This window comes from Serinus canaria, chromosome Z (assembly GCF_022539315.1).
Source record: "Serinus canaria isolate serCan28SL12 chromosome Z, serCan2020, whole genome shotgun sequence".
NCBI classification, from domain to species: Eukaryota; Metazoa; Chordata; class Aves; order Passeriformes; family Fringillidae; genus Serinus; species Serinus canaria.
The window spans coordinates 56,100,725-56,122,473 of NC_066343.1; the positions used below are offsets into that span (position 1 = coordinate 56,100,725).

At 41.3% G+C, this 21,749-nt stretch overlaps 3 protein-coding genes across 5 annotated transcripts in view; 1 reads left to right on the forward strand and 2 right to left on the reverse strand.

Moving 5' to 3' along the window:
- Positions 1-10,489, reverse strand: part of IPO11 (importin 11) — an 80,272-nt gene extending 69,783 nt beyond the window's left edge. Inside the window, exons 1-2 of the mRNA XM_030236708.2 lie at positions 10,390-10,489; positions 6,600-6,667 (exon numbers count right to left, since the gene is read on the reverse strand). The gene's annotated coding sequence lies outside the window, so the exon portion shown is untranslated. The remainder of the gene's footprint in view (positions 1-6,599; positions 6,668-10,389) is intronic.
- A 918-nt stretch (positions 10,490-11,407) lies between these two features.
- On the forward strand, positions 11,408-18,490 carry DIMT1 (DIM1 rRNA methyltransferase and ribosome maturation factor). The gene is made up of 12 exons (XM_018923192.3): positions 11,408-11,593; positions 11,730-11,803; positions 12,169-12,255; positions 12,648-12,709; positions 12,821-12,914; positions 13,017-13,066; positions 13,869-13,992; positions 14,109-14,201; positions 14,905-14,969; positions 15,223-15,286; positions 15,753-15,859; positions 16,582-18,490. Exons 1-12 carry the CDS (start codon positions 11,539-11,541, stop codon positions 16,622-16,624), a joined length of 918 nt encoding a protein of 305 aa, XP_018778737.2. The 5' UTR covers positions 11,408-11,538; the 3' UTR covers positions 16,625-18,490.
- KIF2A (kinesin family member 2A) overlaps positions 18,447-21,749 on the reverse strand; it is a 56,126-nt gene continuing 52,823 nt past the window's right edge. For all 3 annotated transcript variants that reach the window (XM_030236707.2, XM_050986668.1, XM_050986667.1), the window contains one exon: positions 18,447-20,175. In XM_030236707.2, the coding sequence (XP_030092567.2) occupies positions 20,090-20,175 (86 nt within the window). In that variant the 3' untranslated portion in view covers positions 18,447-20,089. The remainder of the gene's footprint in view (positions 20,176-21,749) is intronic.

Sequence of the window (21,749 nt, forward strand, 5' to 3'; positions counted from 1 at the left end):
CATGGAAAAGATTGTTAAGCATCAGAATGGGCTGCCCAGAGAAACTGTGGAGTTGTCACCCCAGAGTTGGTCAAGAAAAGACTGGATGTGGCATTTAGTGCAGTGGTGTAGCTGACAAAGTAGTGAGCCATAAAAGGCTGGACTCAGTCTTGGAGGTCTTTTCCAGTATCATGACTGGAAATCACTTCTGTGATTGGCTTTTGTTCAATGGGGAAAAAAGTTTTATTTTTCCATCTTCAGGAAAAAGATCAAGATTAAAATTGTTACAGTAATAGTATGAAAGTGGGAGACATAAAATTTATTCTGACACAACTTTAAAAATTTTGATTTTTTTAGAAAAATCACCTGAACAACAAAACCAGCCACAATACTGGAGAACTTTCATACCAGTAATAGCATTGCACAATTGAGAAAAAATATTATACCCCTGAAAAAAAAGTTCTTCATCTCCAAATCTCCAACCATCCTCTACAAAAGCTGACTAAAATTTGAAGGTCCTGAGGTTAAAGAAAGTCTACTAAACCCATGAAACAAAATCACACCTCTCCTTAGAGCAATAATTGAACAGGTGACTCCATGTTTACTTTATACTTCTCATGTGCAGATCCTTCCAATCTTTCTGCTTTAATCAGTTGTGCACAAAGTAGCAGAAGGGGGGGTTACTACAAGGGTGTCTTCCGTGACAAACTGCAAGAAGTTTTCCACATATCTGACAGAGGCTGTGTTTGATGGTTCCAAGACACACCTGCCACTGGCCCATCAGTAACAGTGGTAGCACCTCTAGGATAACATGTCTAAGAAGGGGGAGGAAAAATCTAAGGCTTTGGCCTCCACTGGAAATTTATATACTCTTATCTAAAACACTCTTCATTAGAAGACATACTTATTTAAGTTAGTAAAATGCAAGCACAAAAACAGGTCACTTTTTTCAGTTTCTTATTTCAAAACAAATAGCTGGCAGTTCTAAAGATAACAACAAAGAACAACAACAAAAATCAAAGTGAAATATTTGCTTCTTTTTAAATAATGTTTCTCATTCTTGAAAAGGTTTGTACTTCAATGTAAAAACTGGAGCAGCTACTGTTTGAGCTACTGCTCAAAAAAAAACCTCAAGAAAAATCAAACTAATCTTAGTAGGTCACAACAAAAATTTATTTAGCTCAATGCTCTTTCTCTGTCGAAACCACAGCAGATACGCAGGTCAGGATATTTCTACATAAAGCTGGCCTGAGATCCAGAAAACTCTGGTTCAAGTATTTCCTATTAAGAGGCAGGGAATTTAACAGCCCCCAAGATTTAGTCTTCAATGAATTTGCACAGTTGCTTTTTGATTTCACATAAAGATTATTGGATGAGGCCATCACAAGCCAAAAAGCAAAACTGATTTAGAAAAAAATAATCTCCATGAAGATGGGTCAACTTTTAAATAATGTTTGTAAATACTGTAAAATATTTAATGAAGTGGTATACTCTGTACAATTTGGATAGTAAAAAATTAACTGGAAAAACATCTAATAAATGTGTACCAAATACAAATGGCAGAGATGCAAAAGAGCTGTCTATTATTATCCTGCTTTTTAAAAATTCCTCTGAACAGTTTCTGTTTTCTTCCAGTAAGTCACTAGTCTTACTTGTATTAATTTCTATTTTAAAAAAAAACCCAGAAAATAAAAAGAAATTAAAAAAATTTCAACAAAATATTTTTGAATCAATCCATACCTGTACAAAACTTGAATTTGCCTTTTAAGCTAGCTGCAAATTAGTTAGGCTAAAACAAAGAGCTACAGTGACCAAAATAAATAGTATAACCCTCTGTTTCTCCCTGAACACCTTAAATACCAAAGATGGAAGAAGCAGGAAGAATGCAAGTTTTGGTTTGGATCAAGTTTTCCAATCATTTTCCCACCACACTGCTGACAGGTAAATGTGCTAGGCATAAAAAAGCAGACAGAACAGCAAGTAGCTTTTATTTCACACTCCTGACAAAATGTGATGTAAACTGAGAACAAGCTTACAAATTGTGACTGAGCCAGAACTGCCTGCCAAAAGGCTGGGGTGGGACACTGGGGACACACACAACAAAAAAACCCAAACAAGCTAAAAAGTCAAGCCATCTAAACACACTGTTCCACAAACACCAGAGGACACTACAGGAGCAAGGAAGAATATCTGACTTCAAACAATGACAAGCCATTCAGGCTCAGGCCCTAGCATGTAATTTCAACTCTGATAAAGTCCTTACCTTCCCTTCTCATTGACATGATTTCTATGGGGAGCTTATTCTCTGCATGCCCCCTGTAAAGATAATTGACTCAGGGAGGGCACCAGCTCCTATCTTAGTGGGATCTGCTCAAAATACAGTTTTAATTACTTCCATGTACAGATGCACTTGTGAAAGTTATTCCTGCAGACAGACACAGCTGCACCTTGGTTGTTTAAACCCAGATCTCTCTAATCTTAAAGATTGTTGTGATACCCTCACACTGCCCTCATTTTTTTTTCTTTTTTTAACTGATGGACCAGGGCTCTTCAGACTTTAATATATACAGAGGATATACAGATGCTCTTAACCCCACAGAACTTCAAAGGCTGTAAATATTGGCTCAAACAGTACGGGACAGAGACAATCCTCTTCTCCTACATACCGACTTCACCTGTTGCATGGGAAAGGCAAAAGGGACATAGGTTACCCCACAGATCAGTTAAATTACAGGGACAAGGACTTCCTCCATAGCTCATGGGACTTCTACAGCTTTACTCACTACTGAGCTATACCTACAAGGCTGTCCTAGAGATGAAATTCAGAAGGTGAGTATTAAATTGCTATTGTCTCTTGGGTACTTTCAGAAACATGAGACACCTACAGAAATTTTGGCAGTCTGTCAACTTATAAGCAACACATTCTTAGAAGGAAGGCAAGATCTACATTTGTGTCACAACAGCCAGAATTTCCAGGATTGATTACTGAGTAAGGGTGTAATTTCCCTTTTTTATTTACTAGAGTCAGTCTGTGTCTTCACAATAAAGACTGAGCAGTATCAGGAATGTTCATTGCCTTCTCCTGCTTTTCTATGGTCCTCACCCATTGCTCTAACAACCAAATTGCACACAAACATTTTGGAGGAAGTGCTGTGTTGTGGCTGTAGAAGTTGGACTGTTCTGCTTCCCCCTCCATTGTAATGGTTCTGCCCTAGTTCTCTCCTCCCTCCCATGCATTGTCAATTACCCTAACTCCTCCCTAGCTACCACAGAAATTAATGTATCTTATCCTGAATCCCTCCCTGGTACTCTGTCCATCACTAGACAATACCACCCTTCTCTCTAGAAGCTTCCAGCTAGGGTGTTGAGTTATCGGTTCAGGGGCCGGGGCCCCTCCCTGAAGTTATTCCCGTTGATGCATTCCCAAAATCAATCTTTTGTACCTTGCTGCCATCTGCAATCTTATTTACTCGGAGACCGATTGTTCTCCCATTTCCTTCCCTCTTTATAAAACATTGCAACCCCCTCAAGTTTGTCTCTGGCTGCTGGTTCCCCTGGAGGTGTTGTCTCCCTGCCGTGATTCAATAAACCCAGATTCACCCAGCTGGAGTCCGCTCTCATTACTTCTGTTGGCTGTTGCTGCAAGCCACATCTCTTGACAAGGCGATTGCCTTAGAGGCTTTCCCAACCTGCAGGAATTGCGACAGTGTCCCACTTGATGCTAGCAGTGCTGGTTGGCTAGCCAGGATGTCCAGGAGGGACAATCCTTCCCAGCTGTGGCATCAGTTGGAAGGAAAAGAAATCCCTTTCACTAGAAAGTGCTCAATGCAGTCTGCTGCAAATTCAAGCATGACTCTTATTGCCATGCCAGAATTCTGTCTTGCAAAAGGGAAAAGAGACTATCCACACCCCACAAGAAAAAGATGCTCTCCAAGATCCCACTGGATATGACAATACTGAACTTGACAATCACATCTTCTCAAGTCTCAGCTGGCAGGAAAAAAACTAAGCACAGTTTCACCTAGAATAAAAACAACACATCAAATGCCACCCCTCAGCATAATAGGTTAGTGTCTTCAGAGACCACAAATACCAATAACAGTTCCTCCACATTATCATCCAATGTCCTATACTTCATTCCCACTTTCAAACTCCTTCACCTTCTTTAAGTGCCAAAGTCTTCTGTTCTACTCTTTACCCTTGAATTCCCTTTTGTAAGAGAGTATCTGCAAACACATTTTGCCTTTCAAGACTATTCCAAGTGTCTTAAATGTTCTAGTTTTATACTAGTCATGCCTGTTTAATGTTTTTCCTTAACAGTCAATGCTTCTGATACTGACAAAAAGGTATCTAGGCACTTTTACCTTCACACTAAAATACATCCTAATTTTAAAAATCACATCAGCTACGAAAAGAAATCGGTGATGGCTAAACACCTGAAGGGGTACAAAACAAAGGATTTCATCACTAAACACCTCCCTACTTCACATTTTCCGAGAGAATGCAGTGTAACAATTCACTCATTTCCAGACAATTAATTCTGTGTATTTTTGTTCTCTTTTGTTAAGAAGTCAATTAATTCGTTCCAACTGCAAGAATAAATTCAGTTAAGATTTTATGAAATCAGAAGAAGACAAAGCCATAAACACATTACACAAAATATAGTGTGCTCTCACTGATCATAGTGCTAATACATTCTGGGCTACTTCAAGAGCAGAAGTGGCTCTGGGGATGTTGTGATCCTTCTTTACCCAGTGTCTGAGATGACTCCTAGGACCCCATTTCCAGCTTGGTTCTCACAGTTCTTCCTCTCTTCAGTTCAAGAAGGAGCAAACTGGACAGAGGCCAGAGCTACTAGGATAGTCTGTGGTCTAAAGCAAATTTTCTGTGAGAATGTGATGTTTACTGTTGTTTAAGACAGTGGAATCTAAACAGACACCTAAAACTAATCCCCTGAAGAGTGCTTACAAAGAGGACTTGCTGCTTCTTATGAGCAGACTATACAGCTAACAAACAACTATAAAGCTACACTCTGCAATTCAGAAGGTTCAAGTAGAAAATTGGGACTGTCATTTGTTTCAAGGAAAACAGGAAAAACAAAGTTTCCATGCTGAAAGCCACAAGAACTCCTGAAATAAGTAACACAAATTCCATTCAGTCATGCAGATATGATACATTAGCAAGGATACTGTCACCTTCAGGAAAAGCCAGTAGTTACACTGATTTCTCTCCAGCCTTCCACAAACTCCTGCATGAATCTCTTTTCTAGCACTGCAGTATCTATATCAGTCATGCCACATGCTCACAGTCCTTCTGAGGAATGCACCCAAAAGAACTAAAACTATCCTGGTGATTGAAGATACTACTTAAACTCACTAATAACTACAGCAATCACCAAGACCAATACAATGACTAATGTTAAGATTACTAAAATTTTTCAGAACTTACGTATTAATTTTTCTTTATGTAATTGAACCAAGCTATCTAAAGTTTGCCCAATTTAAGCCACAGTAAACACAAAAATGTGTGAGCAGCAAAGAGTCAGAGGTGCTTCTTTCCCATATTGCTAGGGATAGAAACATAGGAGTAGAATTTCCAAAATTTCATTTTTACAAAAATTTAACATTGAAACTAAAACCCAAGTCTGAAAAAAGCATGCAGAAGACACAAAGGATACAAGAAGTAAGAACAGTGAGGACCACAGTAATAAAGGATAGCAACAAGCAAGGCTGACAACAAATGTTAAGGAAAGTCAATCAGACTATATTAAAAATTCTGAGAATGAACTTTGGTATTAAACAGTAACCACCAAAGTGACCAAAAATTCCCAACAGAAAGAACAGGGATTAAAGAAATAAGTGAGACAATTCTAAGGATTAACTCAAAAATTACTGTCACAGGGTTCAGTACTACTGACACAGGAAAAGACAAATGGATATAGGGACAATGTGAGAATATTTTTAACATTTAATAGTAACTTTCTAAGATGACCAATACTACAATTTCAGTCTCATTCCTTTGATTTCTTCCTAATTTAATGGATTTTTTAAAAAGACCTGACACACGACTTAAAAACAAACTCGTTCCAAACAGCTGAGATGGAAATGTCTGTTTCAGTCAGTTCTCATGCTCTGAAACAGGTTTAAACCCTTTCATTTTAACTACAGTTAAATGCCACTCTTGATGATACAGTTGCAAAGTGTTGTATGTAAAGCATGGGTGACAGACGCCTTTACATTTCTATACAAGATAATAAATGTCCCAGATGAAAACAGTGCAGTGAAAGAATGAGAGAAGAAAAACAGAGAGCAGTAACAAATTTAGTGTTGCCATGAAGTTTGAAGAAACCAAACCCCATAACCACACGCTTTTTGCAAAAACTCAAGTATATCTTATATATATATAATTTGAATTCAGCAGCATTTTGCTCATGTGCTGTGTGAGCTGATTTAAAAGCCATACCAAATATGTTACAGATCTAAATTCATGTATGAGACATGGGAAGCAAGGCACACGGACGTGTAAGTGGGAAGCAGCAACACCATTGCATTTAGGGCCTTGTTCTTGTATTTTACACACACTACTGTCTTCCACGGTAACCAACTGGAGAAACAACTCACCACTGCTGCACTGAGCCTGTCTCTTATTAAGGGAAGACTGCTCTGCAGAAAAATTGCTGTTCTTCAGCCTGCAGGAAGAAAACAATCACCTGGAATAAAGGCAAGTACACGCCCCTTCACGCAAAAAACCAGTTCTCTCAGGTTAACGCCTCATCTTCCACCCATGCCCTCCATTAATTCCAACATGACTAAAAACTGTTTCAAGGAGAAAGCGGGAAACTGTTCCCTGGAATTAGGTAACAGTTATTTACTTCCAGCTCCGAGCAGGCCCTTTGCCGCGGCCAGCTTAATAGGTAAAGGAGGCCTAGCAGCCTTAGTCCGGGGGGCGGTGCCTAGGGCCAAGAGGACATGATCGAACACTACCCGCAAATGGAAACAATAAGCAGACTAGTAGAAGAAGGAAACGGATGCTTGAAGAAAGGGAAAGGAAACCAAACAGCCCGACTGCGACTACAGGACAAGTGACGTGGGGGAACAGGGGTGGACAAGCGAACATGGCCGTCAAGTACACTGTCTCAAGCATAGGCGAACACAAGCACAAACGTAGAGGCATCAGTGGTTGCACCTAGAGCAGTAATAATCAACGCACAGCAATTGCACACGCGGGCCGGCAACAGTAGAGGGTGAGGGTCGGCAGAACGGGTGCGCACAAGAGAGTCCATAAAACATGGCGGCGCCACACTTTAATCACATTGCCATGTGCGCTATAGAACTTCGTTCCCCTTTGCAGACATCGGCTTCACACTTCTTTAAGTGCCAAAGTCTTCTGTTCATGCTTTTACCCTTGAGCCCTTTTGTAAGAGGTATCTGCAAACACAGTGGTGCCTTTCAAGACTATCCAAGTGTCGTAAATGTTCTAGTTTTTACTAGTCATGCCTGTTAATGTGTTTCTTAACCTCATGCTCTGATACTGACCAAAAGGGTCTCGGCACTTTACTTCACCTAAAATACCTCCTAATTTTTAAAACTCACATCCAGCTACGAAAGAAATCGGTGCAGGCTAAAACACCTGAAGGTATCAACAAAGGTTTCATCAATACCCTCCCGTACTTCACATTTTCCGAGGAATGCAGTGGTAACAATTCACTCATGTCCAGACAATTAACTGTGTATTTTTGTCTCTTTTGTTAAGAAGCACTTAAAATTTTTTTCGTTTCCAACGCAAGAATAAATTCGAGTGTAAGATTTTTATGAACGCCGAAGAAGACAAAAGCATAAACACGTACACAAAATATAGGTGTGCTCTCACTGACCTAGTCTAAACGTCTTGGCTACTTCAAGAGCAGAAGTGGGCCTCTGGGGGTATGTTGTGATCCTTCTTCCCCTGTCTAGATGACTCCTGGACCCCATTCCAGCTTGTTCCACAGTTCTTCCTCTCTGTAGTTTTCAGAAGGAGCAAACTGGCAGAGGCCAGCTACTAGGATGTCCTGTGGTCTAAAGCAATGTTCTGTTAATGTGATGTTTACTGTTTTGTTTAAGACCAGTGGAATTCTTAAACAACACCAAAACGATCCCCTTAAGAGTGCTTACAAAGAGACTTGCTGCTTCTTATGACAACTATACGCTAAAACCACTATAAGCTACACTCTGCAATTCAGAAGGGTCCAGTAGATTGGGACTGGTCATTTGTTTCAAGAAAACAGAAACAAAGTTTCCATGCTGAAAGCCACATAACTCCTGAAATAAGTAACACAAAGTCCTTCAGTGCCATGCAATATGAAGAGATTAGCACGGATACGTCACCTCAGGAAAAGCCAGTAGTTACACTGAGTTCGCTCCAGCCCTTCCACAAACTCCCTGCAATGAAATCTCTTTTCTAACGAGGCACTGCATTATCTATATCAGGCATGCCACATGCCACAGGCCTTCTGAGATGCCCCAAACGAACTAAAACTATCCTGGGATTGAAGATACACTGAAACTCACTAATAACTACAGCAATCACCAAGACCATACAATGATAATGTTTAGATTACTAAAATGTTTTCAGAACTTACCGTATTAATTTTTTCTTTATATATTGAACCAAGCTAACTAAAGGTTTCCCAATGTAAGCCACATTAAACACAAATGTGTGAGCAGCAAGAGTCAGAGGTGCTTCTTTTCCCATATTGTAGATAGAAATCTGATAGAATTTCCAAAATTTTCCTTTTTACAAAAATTTAACAATTGAAACTAAAACCCAAGTCTGAAAAAGCAATGCAGAAGACACCAAGGATGCAGATAAGGAACATGAGGACCACAGTAATAAAGGATAGCAACCCGCAGGCTGACACAACTGTTAAGGAAAGTCAATTCAGTACTAATTAAAATTCTGAGAATACTTTGAGTATTAAACAACACCAAGTGACCAAAATCCACGACAGAACAGGGATAAAGAAATAATTGAGACAATTCTAAGCTTAACTCCAATTACTGGTCACGGTTCAGTACGACTTACACAGGAAACGACAAATGGATATAGGGAAAAAAACAATGTTAGAATATTTTAACATTTATAGTAACTGTCTAGATACCAATATAACAATTTTCGTGCTCATCCTTTGATTTTCTTCCTAATTTAATGGCATTTTTTTAAAAAGCCTGACACACGACTTAAAAACAAACTCGTTCCAAACAGTGAAAGGAAATGTCTGGTTCAGTCATTCTCATGCTCTGAACAGGTTAAAAACCCTTTCCTTTTAACTACGTTAAATGCCACTCTTGAACAAATCGTTGGCAAAGTGTTGTATGTAAAGCTGGTGACAGACCCCTTTACATTCTATACAAGATAAGAAATTCCCAGATTAAAACAGTGCCAGTTAAAGAAGAGAAGAAAAGACAGAGAGCATTAACAAATTTAAGTGTTGCCAGAAGGGGGGACGACACCAACCCCAGAACCACCGCGGGGGGCAAACGCAAGAAAAAATTAACTCGTGTGTGAGTGTACAAAAAAAAAGTGGTTAAAGCGAGAGAAGGTAATGCCGCATGGGTCAATGGTACCTCCCCAGCCAACCACACAGCCTGGTATCAGCATCTTGCCCCAGCATGAGCGGAGGTTCGCATGACTTTCTCAGGTTTTATTTATGCGTTGATTCTGTAAGGACTACAACTCGAAGACAGTCTTTGTCACAGGGTGAAGAGACCACACGAACCATCATCAGATAGTGGGATACAGTCGAAGGCATGGACAGACCGTACCACGGACCACAAACCCGAGGAGCGAAGACGGCGAGTCAACAACCCCAAGGCTCGGCCACTAGCGATTAATAAATAGCGGTATACCCAACGTACTGTAGGGTTGATGCGCGGTGTATAGAATAAAGCATAATTGGCAAACCCGACGACAGCGGCCACGACCAACGAGAAACACTTCACCGCGCCAAAGCAAGGGAAAGGGGAACTCCGCAGCGAACAAAAGGGCGTGGACGGCACCAAAAAATCCATGATAAGATGCGCGCCCCGGAAACAAACACCAACTGCCTGCAGTAAAGCCGACGCTTCCCCAACCAAGAACAGCCATAGGCCAGACTGCTAACGGTAGCAAAAGAAAACGAACCGTGGCCCTAGGAGGGTCGTGAGGGACGCCACTCCAGACGCCGTTGCCGCGTGGCCACGAAGAGAGCCGGAGCCCGGAGCCCGTGCGGGCCGCGACCGGACGGCCACGCCACCCGACCGCCCGCGCCCACGCAAACGGCAAACCGCACCCCAACGAGGCGAGACCCCGGGCCAGCACAGCCCCGGCGCCGGGCCCCAGCACCCCCCGGAACCGCCGCCGGCCCCCCCGCCCCGCCCCTCCCGCCTCCAGAACCGGGACCAGCGAACGCCGCGGCGGCACCACGGCCTCCCCGGCGCGCGGCCCTGACGTCACGTCCCCGCGACACCAGAGCAGCGCAAGCGCCGCTCCGCCGGCAAGAACGGGGCGGGGACGGGGCCTGGAGTGGCGGGGGCGGGGCCATTGGAGCTCGCTGCCCGCCGACGTCACGCGGCGGCTGCGCGCTCGCAGGGCGGTTTGGCGCTCGGGGCGCGCGTTCTGGCCCCGGGACGCGGGAATTGTGCCGCGCTTCGCTGATCCGTTCCCGGGGCGGCCGCGGCGGGGCGGGACGTCACGTCACGGCCGATGTGCCTGGTGTGCATGTCAGAACATAACGCTAAAAATATATATGAGAAACTAAAGCGAAAAATACAGAAAGGATTAAAAAAGCAAATGTACTGTATTGGCGTGGCAGTGGCTGGGAATGACTGCCCTGGCACTGTGACTCCGAGCCATGAGCGGACGGGCGCTTTGTGCACAGCCAAGGGGTTAAAAAGCTGCGTTATCTTACCGGCAGAAACTGATGAGGGCCCTGCAAAATCCTCCCTGCCTTCCTGCCTGCCCTCCTGCCTCCCTGCCTTCTTTCCTGCCTTCCTGCCTGCCTTCCTCCCTCCCTCTTTCATTCATCTCTCATTTTCTCTTTCCCTTTCCACCCTGCCCCTTTATCCAAAACCCACTGCCGTCTGCTTACGAACTAGTTCGCAATACTAAACACACCCATTTTTAGGCCGTGTGTCATTTACTGATAAACCTTGGAAAGCTTCTGTGGACCCGCAGACTTCCGTCGACCCTGTTGAGCACTGTCACTAAGGTCTCACGGCTGCTCCCATCCCCCGAAGGGTGGGACGGACCCGCTATTCCCGGGAGGATCGAGCGCGCGCGCGGGCCGCGACACGCGCCCTTCGTGCTGCCGCCGCCGCGGTCCGCCAGCTCGCCAGGGGGCGCTGCCCAACCCGCCGGCCGCACGCGGGGACGCTGGGCCGCTCTCCAGCTGCTGTGCCGCGCGGCACGTGGGGAGAGGGGCCGGAACGAGCCGAGCTGGGCCGGAGTGAGCCCAGCGGGGCCGAGCCCGACCGGGAGGGGCCGAGGTGAGACGAGCCGGACCGGACCGAGCGGGCCTGAAGGGATCCGAGCGGAGCTACCGCTATGCCCAAGGCGCGGGCCGGGAAGCGGCCGGAGCGCCGGGAGGGCCGCGCCGGCGGTGAGTATGGACCACAGCGGGGGGGCGGGCAGGATCCCGGGAGCCGAGGCCGGCCTGGCGCTCGCACTCGAGCTGGGGCTGGCGGGGTGCCGGCGGATCGCGGCTGCCCACGGTAACACACCGGTCTCTCCCCTAGGCATCCTCTTCAACACCGGGGCCGGGCAGCACATCCTGAAGAACCCCCTCGTGGTGAACAGCATCATCGACAAGGTGGGAGCGGCGGCCGGCGGGACGTGCCGGGACAGCGCGGCCCTCCGCCCCGGCTGCGGTCGGACCTGCCGCTGCCCTCGTGTCGTGCCGCCTGTCGGAGTGCCCGGTGGCCTTTGCGTTTGCTTTTCTCTTTACGTGGTTGCTCGCTGGTTGTTGACGCGTGGCCAGCGATGCGGCATAAATCAGCGCCAGGACATTCTCGTTCTCCCCCTTTCCCACTCGTTCCTTTCTAAAGGACTCTCACGCTCCCTTGAATACCCAGTTCCAACTTTTTACTGTGTCAAAAGCGCTCACTTCCATTCTAAACTCAAATGATTGCACGGAATTGGTGCTGTGGAAGCGCTCAAAATGCTGTTTGTCCTTAGGCTGCCCTGCGCCGCACGGATGTCATTCTGGAAGTGGGCCCGGGAACTGGAAACCTGACCGTAAAGATGCTGGAGAAAGTAAAAAAAGTAAATGCATATTCTCTCACATACACCCCCTTCCCAAGCTCTGACTATCCTGTGGCTTAGACTATGGCAAACAGAAGGGTCTTTATAGGTGTGATGAACATAAGTAGAATTACTCCACTGATACTTTTCTTAACATATGTATAATCCCAAGTGGTTTTTTAGCTGATCACATAAATTTTGTGTGATTTTATCAAAGTACATTGCTGTTATCCATTTATGAGGTAAATAAATGTATTGCTTGCTTGTATTGGGAGAAGGTGGAAGGTGCATAGCCTAATAGGGATTTTGAAAGGATTCTTTAAACCCACAGCAACAGATACACGGTTGGGGTTTTTATGATAAAATTCTAGTTAGGAGATGCATGGAGTTGCAAATATGTACTCTCTTTTTAGGTTATTGCATGTGAAATTGACCCTAGACTTGTTGGTGAGCTTCAGAAGAGAGTCCAGGGCACGTAAGTGTCAATTATGGAAACAGGGAGTGCCTAAAGTAGCGGAGCTACTTTGGTACAAATTTTGGCAACAGTGCTTATCTGAGGACAACCACAATGTATCTTTTTCCTCAGGTGTCTGGCAAACAAACTTGAAATCAAGGTTGGAGATATCTTGAAAACAGATTTACCATTCTTTGATGCGTGTGTGGCTAACTTGCCTTACCAGGTATGGGACAAACAGCATAGCATACAACAACATTAAAAAATTTATTTTTAAATGCTGATTTCACAGAAATTATACTAACATTATTCATTATTTTTTTCTCAGATTTCTTCACCTTTTGTTTTCAAGTTATTGCTTCATCGACCTTTTTTCAGGTATGTGAAGAATAGAGTTCTGTATTACCTGGGAGGAAGAGAAATGGTTTTAAAAATATTTTCAAATCCAATATTTAGTTCCTAAGATACCAGTTTGGTGGATCAGAGCTGCACTAAAGTTTTTCTGTAAAACATAGTCAGTGCTTGGAAATTAAGTTTATGTTGATGTATTGAGCATGAGGAGAAAATTTAAACTTGGCAACAGTGAGTGCCCAGCAGATAAAAATAGGAGTTACATCTCCTCAGTATTATAACTAAGTATTATTCCAGGGATAAGCAGGGGCATCATAGCATTCAAATACCTTCCTATCTAAGTATGGCTGGAAAGGGTAGAATCAAGGCCAAGTCACTTTCTTGTTGTCTGATCTAAAAATGTAACTGCTCTGTCTGTGTGTTAGACATCAGTATGTCTGCAGATTTTGAGTTCTCTCAGAGGAACATTGGTAACGTTGTCAGTCAATTTTTGGAAAGCTTGGATTTGAAGGACCCAGCAGACAGTTACTCTAAATGATTTATTACAATCAGGCAACTCTGACACTAGACTGCTTCTTTGATCCTGATCCATTTAGCAGTATAAATAGTCAAATTATGTAATACCTTTAAGGAGACTTGGATGGCTTCACCAAGTTCTGTGATGGGTTTTGGTTTTTTTTCAACACACTAATCAAGGCAGAGTTGTTTATTATGAACATTTACTCTTCTAAGTGCTGAGGCAAGTTGTGTGGTTTCCAAGTGTGTTAGTTGGCTTCTGACATAAAAATTGAAAACTTAAAATCGATTTTCTCATTTGTCTTACTCTCAGGTGTGCAATCCTTATGTTTCAAAGGGAGTTTGCACTTCGTTTGGTTGCAAAACCAGGAAGCAAACTGTACTGCAGATTGTCTATTAATACTCAGTTGCTGGCTCGAGTGGACCATCTGATGAAGGTACGTCACTCTGCCTTTAGGTAACTAGGCTATCAAACACAGAAGAAGGGTGTTGCAAGGGATATGAAGAGGTTGTTGCTTATTCACACAGCTACTTAACTGCTCTTATCTAACAGGTTGGAAAGAACAACTTCAAGCCTCCTCCCAAAGTTGAATCCAGTGTTGTCAGAATAGAGCCGAAGAACCCACCACCACCTATCAACTTCCAGGTGAGCAGTGTATGCTCAACGTAACATGTTAGTGATAATTTCGTATTTCTTCCCACTTATTACTCAGTTCCATGTACTGATTCTAGTATAAACTACCAGCTATTCATTGGAGTTTACAAAATGCTTACTTCTCTGTTGATCAGGCTTGTGTTATGACATTACCAGAACATGCCACCATCATGGGGGCAGCTTTGTGTACAATATCTCTCATAAGACTAAGGTCAGTTGGAGAACTGCTAGTAATAATGTCCTTTTCATCATGGTTAATTTCTCCCAGAGATGTTTCTGGCTGATAATTTTGCAGGTTTTGATCAAAGGAATATATGAGATTTACCTTCAGGCAAGTGTGTGTAATCTCAGAAGACACATGTTACAGAAGAGTATTCTTAATTTTTAAAACATTTCAAGACCCTTTCAGCCTTGCCCAAGGTTAGCCAGATTTTCTTCAAGTATCCGCCTTCTCTGCACGTAATAGCACCTAGGCATGAAAAAGTATGATTCAGAGGGTTTGGGGGGTGAAGTATTTTCTCCTCCATTTGTATTGCTTTGTCAAAGATACAGCTGGTTTTGTGTTGTTTAGAAGGACATTTCCATGAAGGATATTCCTTTGTGTTCAGTATTGTTCTGAAGTTGTCGGTAGTAACTGTTCTTGTTTGCAGTAGCTGTATGTTACTTTCTAAAATTCTGAAATTTTCAATTTCAGGAGTGGGATGGTCTGGTAAGGATAGCCTTTGTTAGGAAAAACAAGACACTCTCTGCAGCATTTAAGTAAGTAATTTCTATCAGAGAACCTGTTGACCATTTCTTTTGTGCAAATGCATAGCAGTGTTACATAGAGATAAACGATGGTGGAAGATTTGTACTGATGTCATAAGCTTTTTCTTTTAGAAGAAGACTAGGCAGCTTTTTAAAAAGAACAGTTCTGTGTAATTGTTACAGTTTTTTATAGTAGACATTAACAACCAATTGAGTGAACAATAGTTACAGTTCAGTTTTCATGCTAAATATGTATTTCTTTCAGATCAAGTGCTGTAGTGCAGTTGCTGGATCATAATTACCGAGTTCATTGTTCCTTACATAATACAGTAAGTTTCTTCTTAATCTCTTCTGTTACTGTGGCCTACATACTGACTTTTATAAGAGTAAAAACTTAACATTGAAAAGCTTAATGTATCAAAGGTTTTCCAAAAGAGTTTGAAGGTAGGAGAACTTAAATATTTTCTTAGAGAAAATCTAAAAGGGTATTAAATCATAGTAAAAAAGCGTAAAATCAAGTGTACTATTACAATATTGTCCATATATATATGTCTCAAGGTCTTTTACAAATTTAATAAAACATTTGTCTGCTTTTCAGTATTGCTGTGATTCTGAACTGAGATACAAAATTCAGTTTCAATAGAATAATACAGTAATCCATAATAGAAAAAGTATAACTTACATTTTTTCACTTGAAACAAGAACTGTTCTAAGAACAGGAAAAAATTAGATTATTTAAATGAACCTTTTTCTGTGTTTTGAGTAGATCATTTCTATCCCATTTTTTATTGACAGGAAATCCCTGAAAACTTCAAAATTGCAGAGAAAATACAGACAGTCCTAAAAGATACAGGTTACTCTGAAAAACGAGCCCGTTCAATGGATATAGATGATTTCATTCGGTATTATTTTTTTTCTCTTTATGCTTTCCTTTTAAACTTCTTTAAATTCCATCTGCATCTGTAGCTGCGTAGCACAGATTAGTATTGGATTGCAGAGGAATAGTAGGGTTTCCCTCTTATTTCCAGACACTTCTTGCTTCCAGTCCTGAACATGAGCAAACACCCTACTTAGATATTTCAAATGCTTTTTATAATATTGAGAGCAACTAGCTAAGGATCCCTGTTTAGGTCTTTGTGTACTAGACCCTTCTGTGTCTCCTTTAAAAATGGCCATAGTGTAAATTGGTTACTGAAATTTTTCCAGAGTCTTACATGGCCTTTCTCTGCCTTGAGGATTAGGCCGTAGTCTATAGCATAATTTCAAATATGATTGATTAACTGCTATATTCCACTCTTACTTCTGGTGGCATCATCAATCCTATCGTAATTCAAGAGAAAAGTTCCTAGCTGTTTCTCATTTGGAGAACTAAGACGGGTTATGCTCTCTGAAAAAACATAGTGAACCTGGTAGCATCCAACATAAGTAACTGCATTGAGAATAAAACTGCATCTCTAAAATGTCAAATTTGCCAGTAACTTCTAGTTTCAGATTTGTTAAAAGTCTTTCTTTGCGGTTGATCAGTGATGGCTGTTTTCATGCTGTTTTCTTTGCACATTTTAAAAATGCCTCAAGCTGAAGTCTGACTTTTTAGAATTGTAATACACATATTTCAATCTTTCAGCTTGCTACATGGCTTCAATTCAGAAGGCATCCATTTTTCATAGATACTCCTAGAAGAATGAAAGATGCTGTATTTTTTCACCAAAGTTTTACCCAAGCCAGAGTGAGTGCAATGGGACAAGCTCCTCTTAAAAGCAACGAACAGAATACAGCGGGTATGCTTGGACTCAAAATAAAATGTTAGATGTGGTTTTATCGCATGCAGTAGGCAAGAAGCTGCTGCTCAGTCTTTTAAAAGCAGCAGATTCTTTCAGATCTGAAGTGAGGTGCTGGACTGCCTCATGACTTTGTTTTTCTATATATATCCAAAACATGGATTGATGATAATTGAAATCCGTGTTCTCCAATGATGGACTTCACCTCAGTATATTAATGTACAATACTCAACAGTACAACCCATAATGGGTCTGGACAACAAAAAGAAAGTTGTAGTAGTTCCTTTTTTGGTATCAATCATTTGTGTGTTTGTTTTAAAGTGTATTTAAATGCTTCCTTTTGATTTGAGATGGCCTGTCTCTCTCATCCTTCTGGTAACTACCAGCACTCCAAGCCTGTTAGTAATCTGCTCCTCTTGGAGAGCCCCACTGAGTGTTTCTCAGAAAACAAAAGAATTTACCTTGTGGGCTTGATATCATTTATATTATTACCTTTACCCTCTCCTCCACTGTAGGAACTGGAAAAAAAATCTTCCAGTGGGCCAGGGCTCATAAACACAGACAGAAGGGTTAGGTTTTTTGTTAACTAAATTCAAGTGACTGTTTTTTAAGGTAACTCCACTGTTAATGCAGGAAAAAGTTTTAGCACAGATCATAGCTTTCAGTGAGATTTGGAGCAATGCATGCAAATTACCAAACCTCCTCTAAGAAAAGCTATTTGTACACAATATTGAATCATTAAGATTGGAAAAGATGCCCTGGGTCCAGTGAGCAGCCCCATTAACATCCCATCATTTTTTTAAAACTAATTGATTCAGAAGCATGTATAGAAACAGGCATCCTGAAGCATTGACTTCAAAAACTGAATTGCACATTTATTTCACAATGTAGTAATTCAGTAATTCTGGTGCCACTTCACTTCATGCAGTGAAGTGAACCAAATGATGAATTAGGTTCACTAAGAATACGGTTGGACTGATACAGAAGGAACAAGTGCAGAAGATATGTGTCACACTTCCTTAATTCTTTTGTTTTACTGGAGAGGAATAGAGTATAAGCTATTCCTACTATTCCTAGAGCTACAAGTAATTTCAGTCTGTTATGGCAATGACTTACAGCAGGCTCTGGCACAAAGACTGGCAGTAGCCACAGTTTCAGCTAGCATGTGCTGCTTGACAGGACACATGTAATTTACAGGGCTTTGTAAAAAGGTGCTAAAAGCAATCTGTCCTTTCTGTCCTTTTGGGACCCACAGTAAGCCATAGCCTGGTTGCAGTGCTGGGCTTCCATGAACAGATAGTGTGGAAGCCACTGTTACTCCTGTGGTGTAACTCAATCTTCAGAAGCTTTTTAGTAGTAAGAATTGTCTAAAGCAGTTAAGGAGAATACCTCTGATAATACATGATAACCTGTACTATCACCTGAACTATCACTATCACAGTAGCTATTGCCTTCTATTCCATTGGTTTTATTTCTTTTAGCTGTGTTGGGTGATGATCTTAAAAAAATGTTCAGAAAAAGGTGTGATGTTTTTTAAAGATGTGCTGCAAAACTGAAGTCAGGACAATGGTCTGGGGAACTTCCTTCCATATAACGAACTTGTATAGAAGAGTTTGCTTTATTTTGAAATCAGAAGCCTTTTCAAAAATGTAACTGATGTACTTACAAATGGAAACCCTTCCCAAAGCGTAACAGAAATGCTCAGATGTAATTCATTTAATAGCTTAATTTATTAAACACATTATGTAAAATCTACATTGTTTCAGCTTTCATGTTTACACACAAGAGGGTTTTTTATTTTTAACCATGATGCGACAAGAGCTTCCCATAGCCTACCTTTCTATGGGAGATACAAACATTAAACACTACAAGAAGTTCTGGCTCATGTAACTCTCTTTTCATTGCCTTCCCTTTATCCCCCCCCCAGGCCTGGCACAAACAAACAGGCTTGTATTCCAAAAGTAGTTTTTAAACATTTCCAAGGTAAAGTCTGCTGATACAATACTCCTGGAAAGAGGGAGAACTCCTAGAGAGATTCTACAGTTCTTACATGAAAGGTCAATCTTTTTTGCATACTGACTTGCAAAAATAACTTGAGTGCCATCACCTAAAAAGTGCTGATACACATGGCGCCATTTGTGAGAATTCAGGTATTTGTGGGATTTCTATTAGCGCTAGGTAGAGGTATTGTGCAAAATCGTCAAATGATGCAATTTCACCCCACTTTTTAGCTGCTGGCACTGTACAAAGGGAAAAATAGGTATTAGCTACTTCTTAAAGCAACAGAACTACTCAAGCTACCTGCAAACTACAGTTAATGTACATGTAACTTTGTCATGCATCAAAATCCAAGTTTTTAAAACAGTATGTGAAAGGCCAGTATGGACATATTTATCCCCAAAGTTTGATAGTTAACTTATCCATACATAGCATTATCACACCATACCACATATCATATTATCTGCATTATCCTAAGATACAACTCTCCTCAGTACTTAAAACATTACCCTTTAATATATCAACTAATTTATATTTTTGTGGGTTTTTGTTGATTTGTTGGTTTTTTTGGTTTTTTTTAATTGTTACAGATATGATGTTAAAATTATATAACCACTCTTAATGGATTCAAATAAATCAAGATTCCAGATTTTCACACAAAAAATGGAATGTCCAGCTGTTCGTCTACTCTTAACAGCCTGCAGTTCCTCTTAAAATGATATGGCACATCCTGTGAAATGAAACTATCCACCAAAAAATAAGTCTTCTTGAAACACACACACACTAAAGTAATTTATATTGACAAATAAGGAATGTATTTTTTAAGGCTGTGCTTCAGAAAGAGGATATTTAGGGTTAAGTAGCCTTCATCAAGGCACAGAGTAGGAAGAGTTAAGCACAGCTGTTTGTGGAAGAGAAGTTACGTAAAACCACTAGTGAGGTGTGCATGCACGCCACAATTTTAAACCGCACAGCTGGTCGTTGTCATAAAACTGAACATGGTCAGAAGGAAGTGCTGTGACTTTTTAATGGCCACAGTTTTACTTTATTAAAAATATGGCAAGTATTTCCAAACATTTCACTATTTGAATAAATGAAATATTTAAAGCAAAGTGCTTCACAGATCTGAACCCTGCAGGTTGTGCTGTCTGGTCTAGAAGCATTTTGTAGACATCAGGAGCATTTCACATAAAACTGAAAATGTCATTCAGGTGAAGAAGAAACAGGAGATTTCCACAAACATTGCTAACATTTTACACTTTCAAGTAGATGAGTTCTCTCGGTCACTAGGTTTTGTAACAAATGTGTGCTACAGCAGTACAGGTTCATGAATTCCTTTAGCAGCAGAGGCCCTTTTCAAAGGGCACGTGGTCTTTTCGGGTTGATCTGTTTACTGGCCTGTTCCTCTTCTTGTAGAGCTGCCCGGAAAGATTTCACTTTGTCTTTAAGGAAAAAACAGAAGGATGAGAACTGATGTGCCTGTGCTCAACAGATCTTGAAACTAAGCCTGGATCCTTTACATCCCAGGTCTAACAAACAACAAAGAACATTCCTCCACAAAAATAGCTGACATTACAACCTGCATGGGAACTGAGCTAAGGCTGCATTCAAAACCATACAAACAAGCTGCTTAGCAACTTAGTGTCTTCTTGGATACTACCGCTGTCTCTAGACAGGATAGGTTTGTAAACTGCACAATTGTATTCCCAGGATGGGAACTGTTCATACTTCCATTCTCCTTCTCTCTTAGAGAGTCCAGGGAGATATACACTGCCTATATCCTATTGCTTTCCAGCACCTTCCAAACCACTTTTAGGAAAATATAAAATCATATTTAGAGGACAGTCTGCCATTTCTAGTACATTCTAAAACCCAGAACAGTAAATTTTAGTCCCCTCTGTTTTCTTCTAAATGTGAAAAACATTTGTGAATAAGTTTTAGAACTTACTCACTGTAAATAGTTAAATGCACTGTTCACTGGTGTCATTGTAATTCAGTAAAAGTGGGAGAACCTAAGGAAGGAAGTCTATCATCCTCGTTTTTCTATTCCTGTCCCTTCCATTCTCCAGTAATACACCCAAAAATGTAATGAAGGAAACAAAAACGATGGCAAAAATATGTCAGTTGCACAGTGACATAGGTAAAGGCTGAACAATTCAGTGACCATTACATGCCACGAGAACAACACAGACAATACCAAGACAGCATTTTTGACTTTAAACACGTTTCCTCCTGTAAAACTACAGTTATATTATGCTGGCTGTAAGGTGTGAGACCTCTTAGCATTTTACCTCCAGTAGGCTTTTCAAAAACCTGTCTGCTAAGTTTTTGAAGAACAGGTAGTAATCTAAACTGCATGTTTTCATTGCTGGTATCTCAAATTGTCATCTTCTGAACAGAAAGCCATCATCCATAAAAAACAAAAGGAAACTCCAACTCCAACACTAGCAAAAGTGTAACTAGCTTGCTCAGGAGGCAAGCAGGCCACATCTGATCTGCTTGTTGTATTCCAAGCAGATACTCAGACTGAAGTAAAAAGTAAGATTTTAGCTTACAGTTTTTTAACATAGATCAAGGAAACTGTTCCATCACCCCCCCCAAACCACCCCTTGAGCTTTTGCCAGTATAGCAGTATGTCTCCTGGAGTCTGAACAGTTAACAAAAAATGAAAAGGAAAATTAATCTCCGGTACATAACCAACTGTCAAACTGATTTTAGAAGACAAGTGGAAGAGTTAATTTTGGGCACTAAGAATTAGCTGCAGTTTGTTTTTCAACAAATATTGGCTGACAAAATTCAAACAAAGGCTGTTGAAAAAAAAAACTAACGACTAAAATACTCAGAGCTTGATGGTGTTCTTAAGCACAGTCTTAAAAATGACAACAGGCTCCCTGCTATACTAGATAAGAGCAGGTACTGGGAGTTCCTACTACTTTTTCCTCATTGCATGGCCTTCTATTCTTTTTCATACAGTTGGTTTGGATTTTCTTACCTTTCTTAAGTGTTTTGGAAAAAA

Coding starts and splice junctions, on each gene's coding strand:
- DIMT1 (XM_018923192.3), top strand. CDS start 11,539: ATGCCCAAGGCGCGGGCCGGGAAGCGGCCGGAGCGCCGGGAGGGCCGC. Junction 12,256..12,647: donor TGCTGGAGAAAGTAAAAAAA/GTAAATGCATAT, acceptor CTCTCTTTTTAG/GTTATTGCATGTGAAATTGA. Junction 12,710..12,820: donor CAGAAGAGAGTCCAGGGCAC/GTAAGTGTCAAT, acceptor CTTTTTCCTCAG/GTGTCTGGCAAACAAACTTG.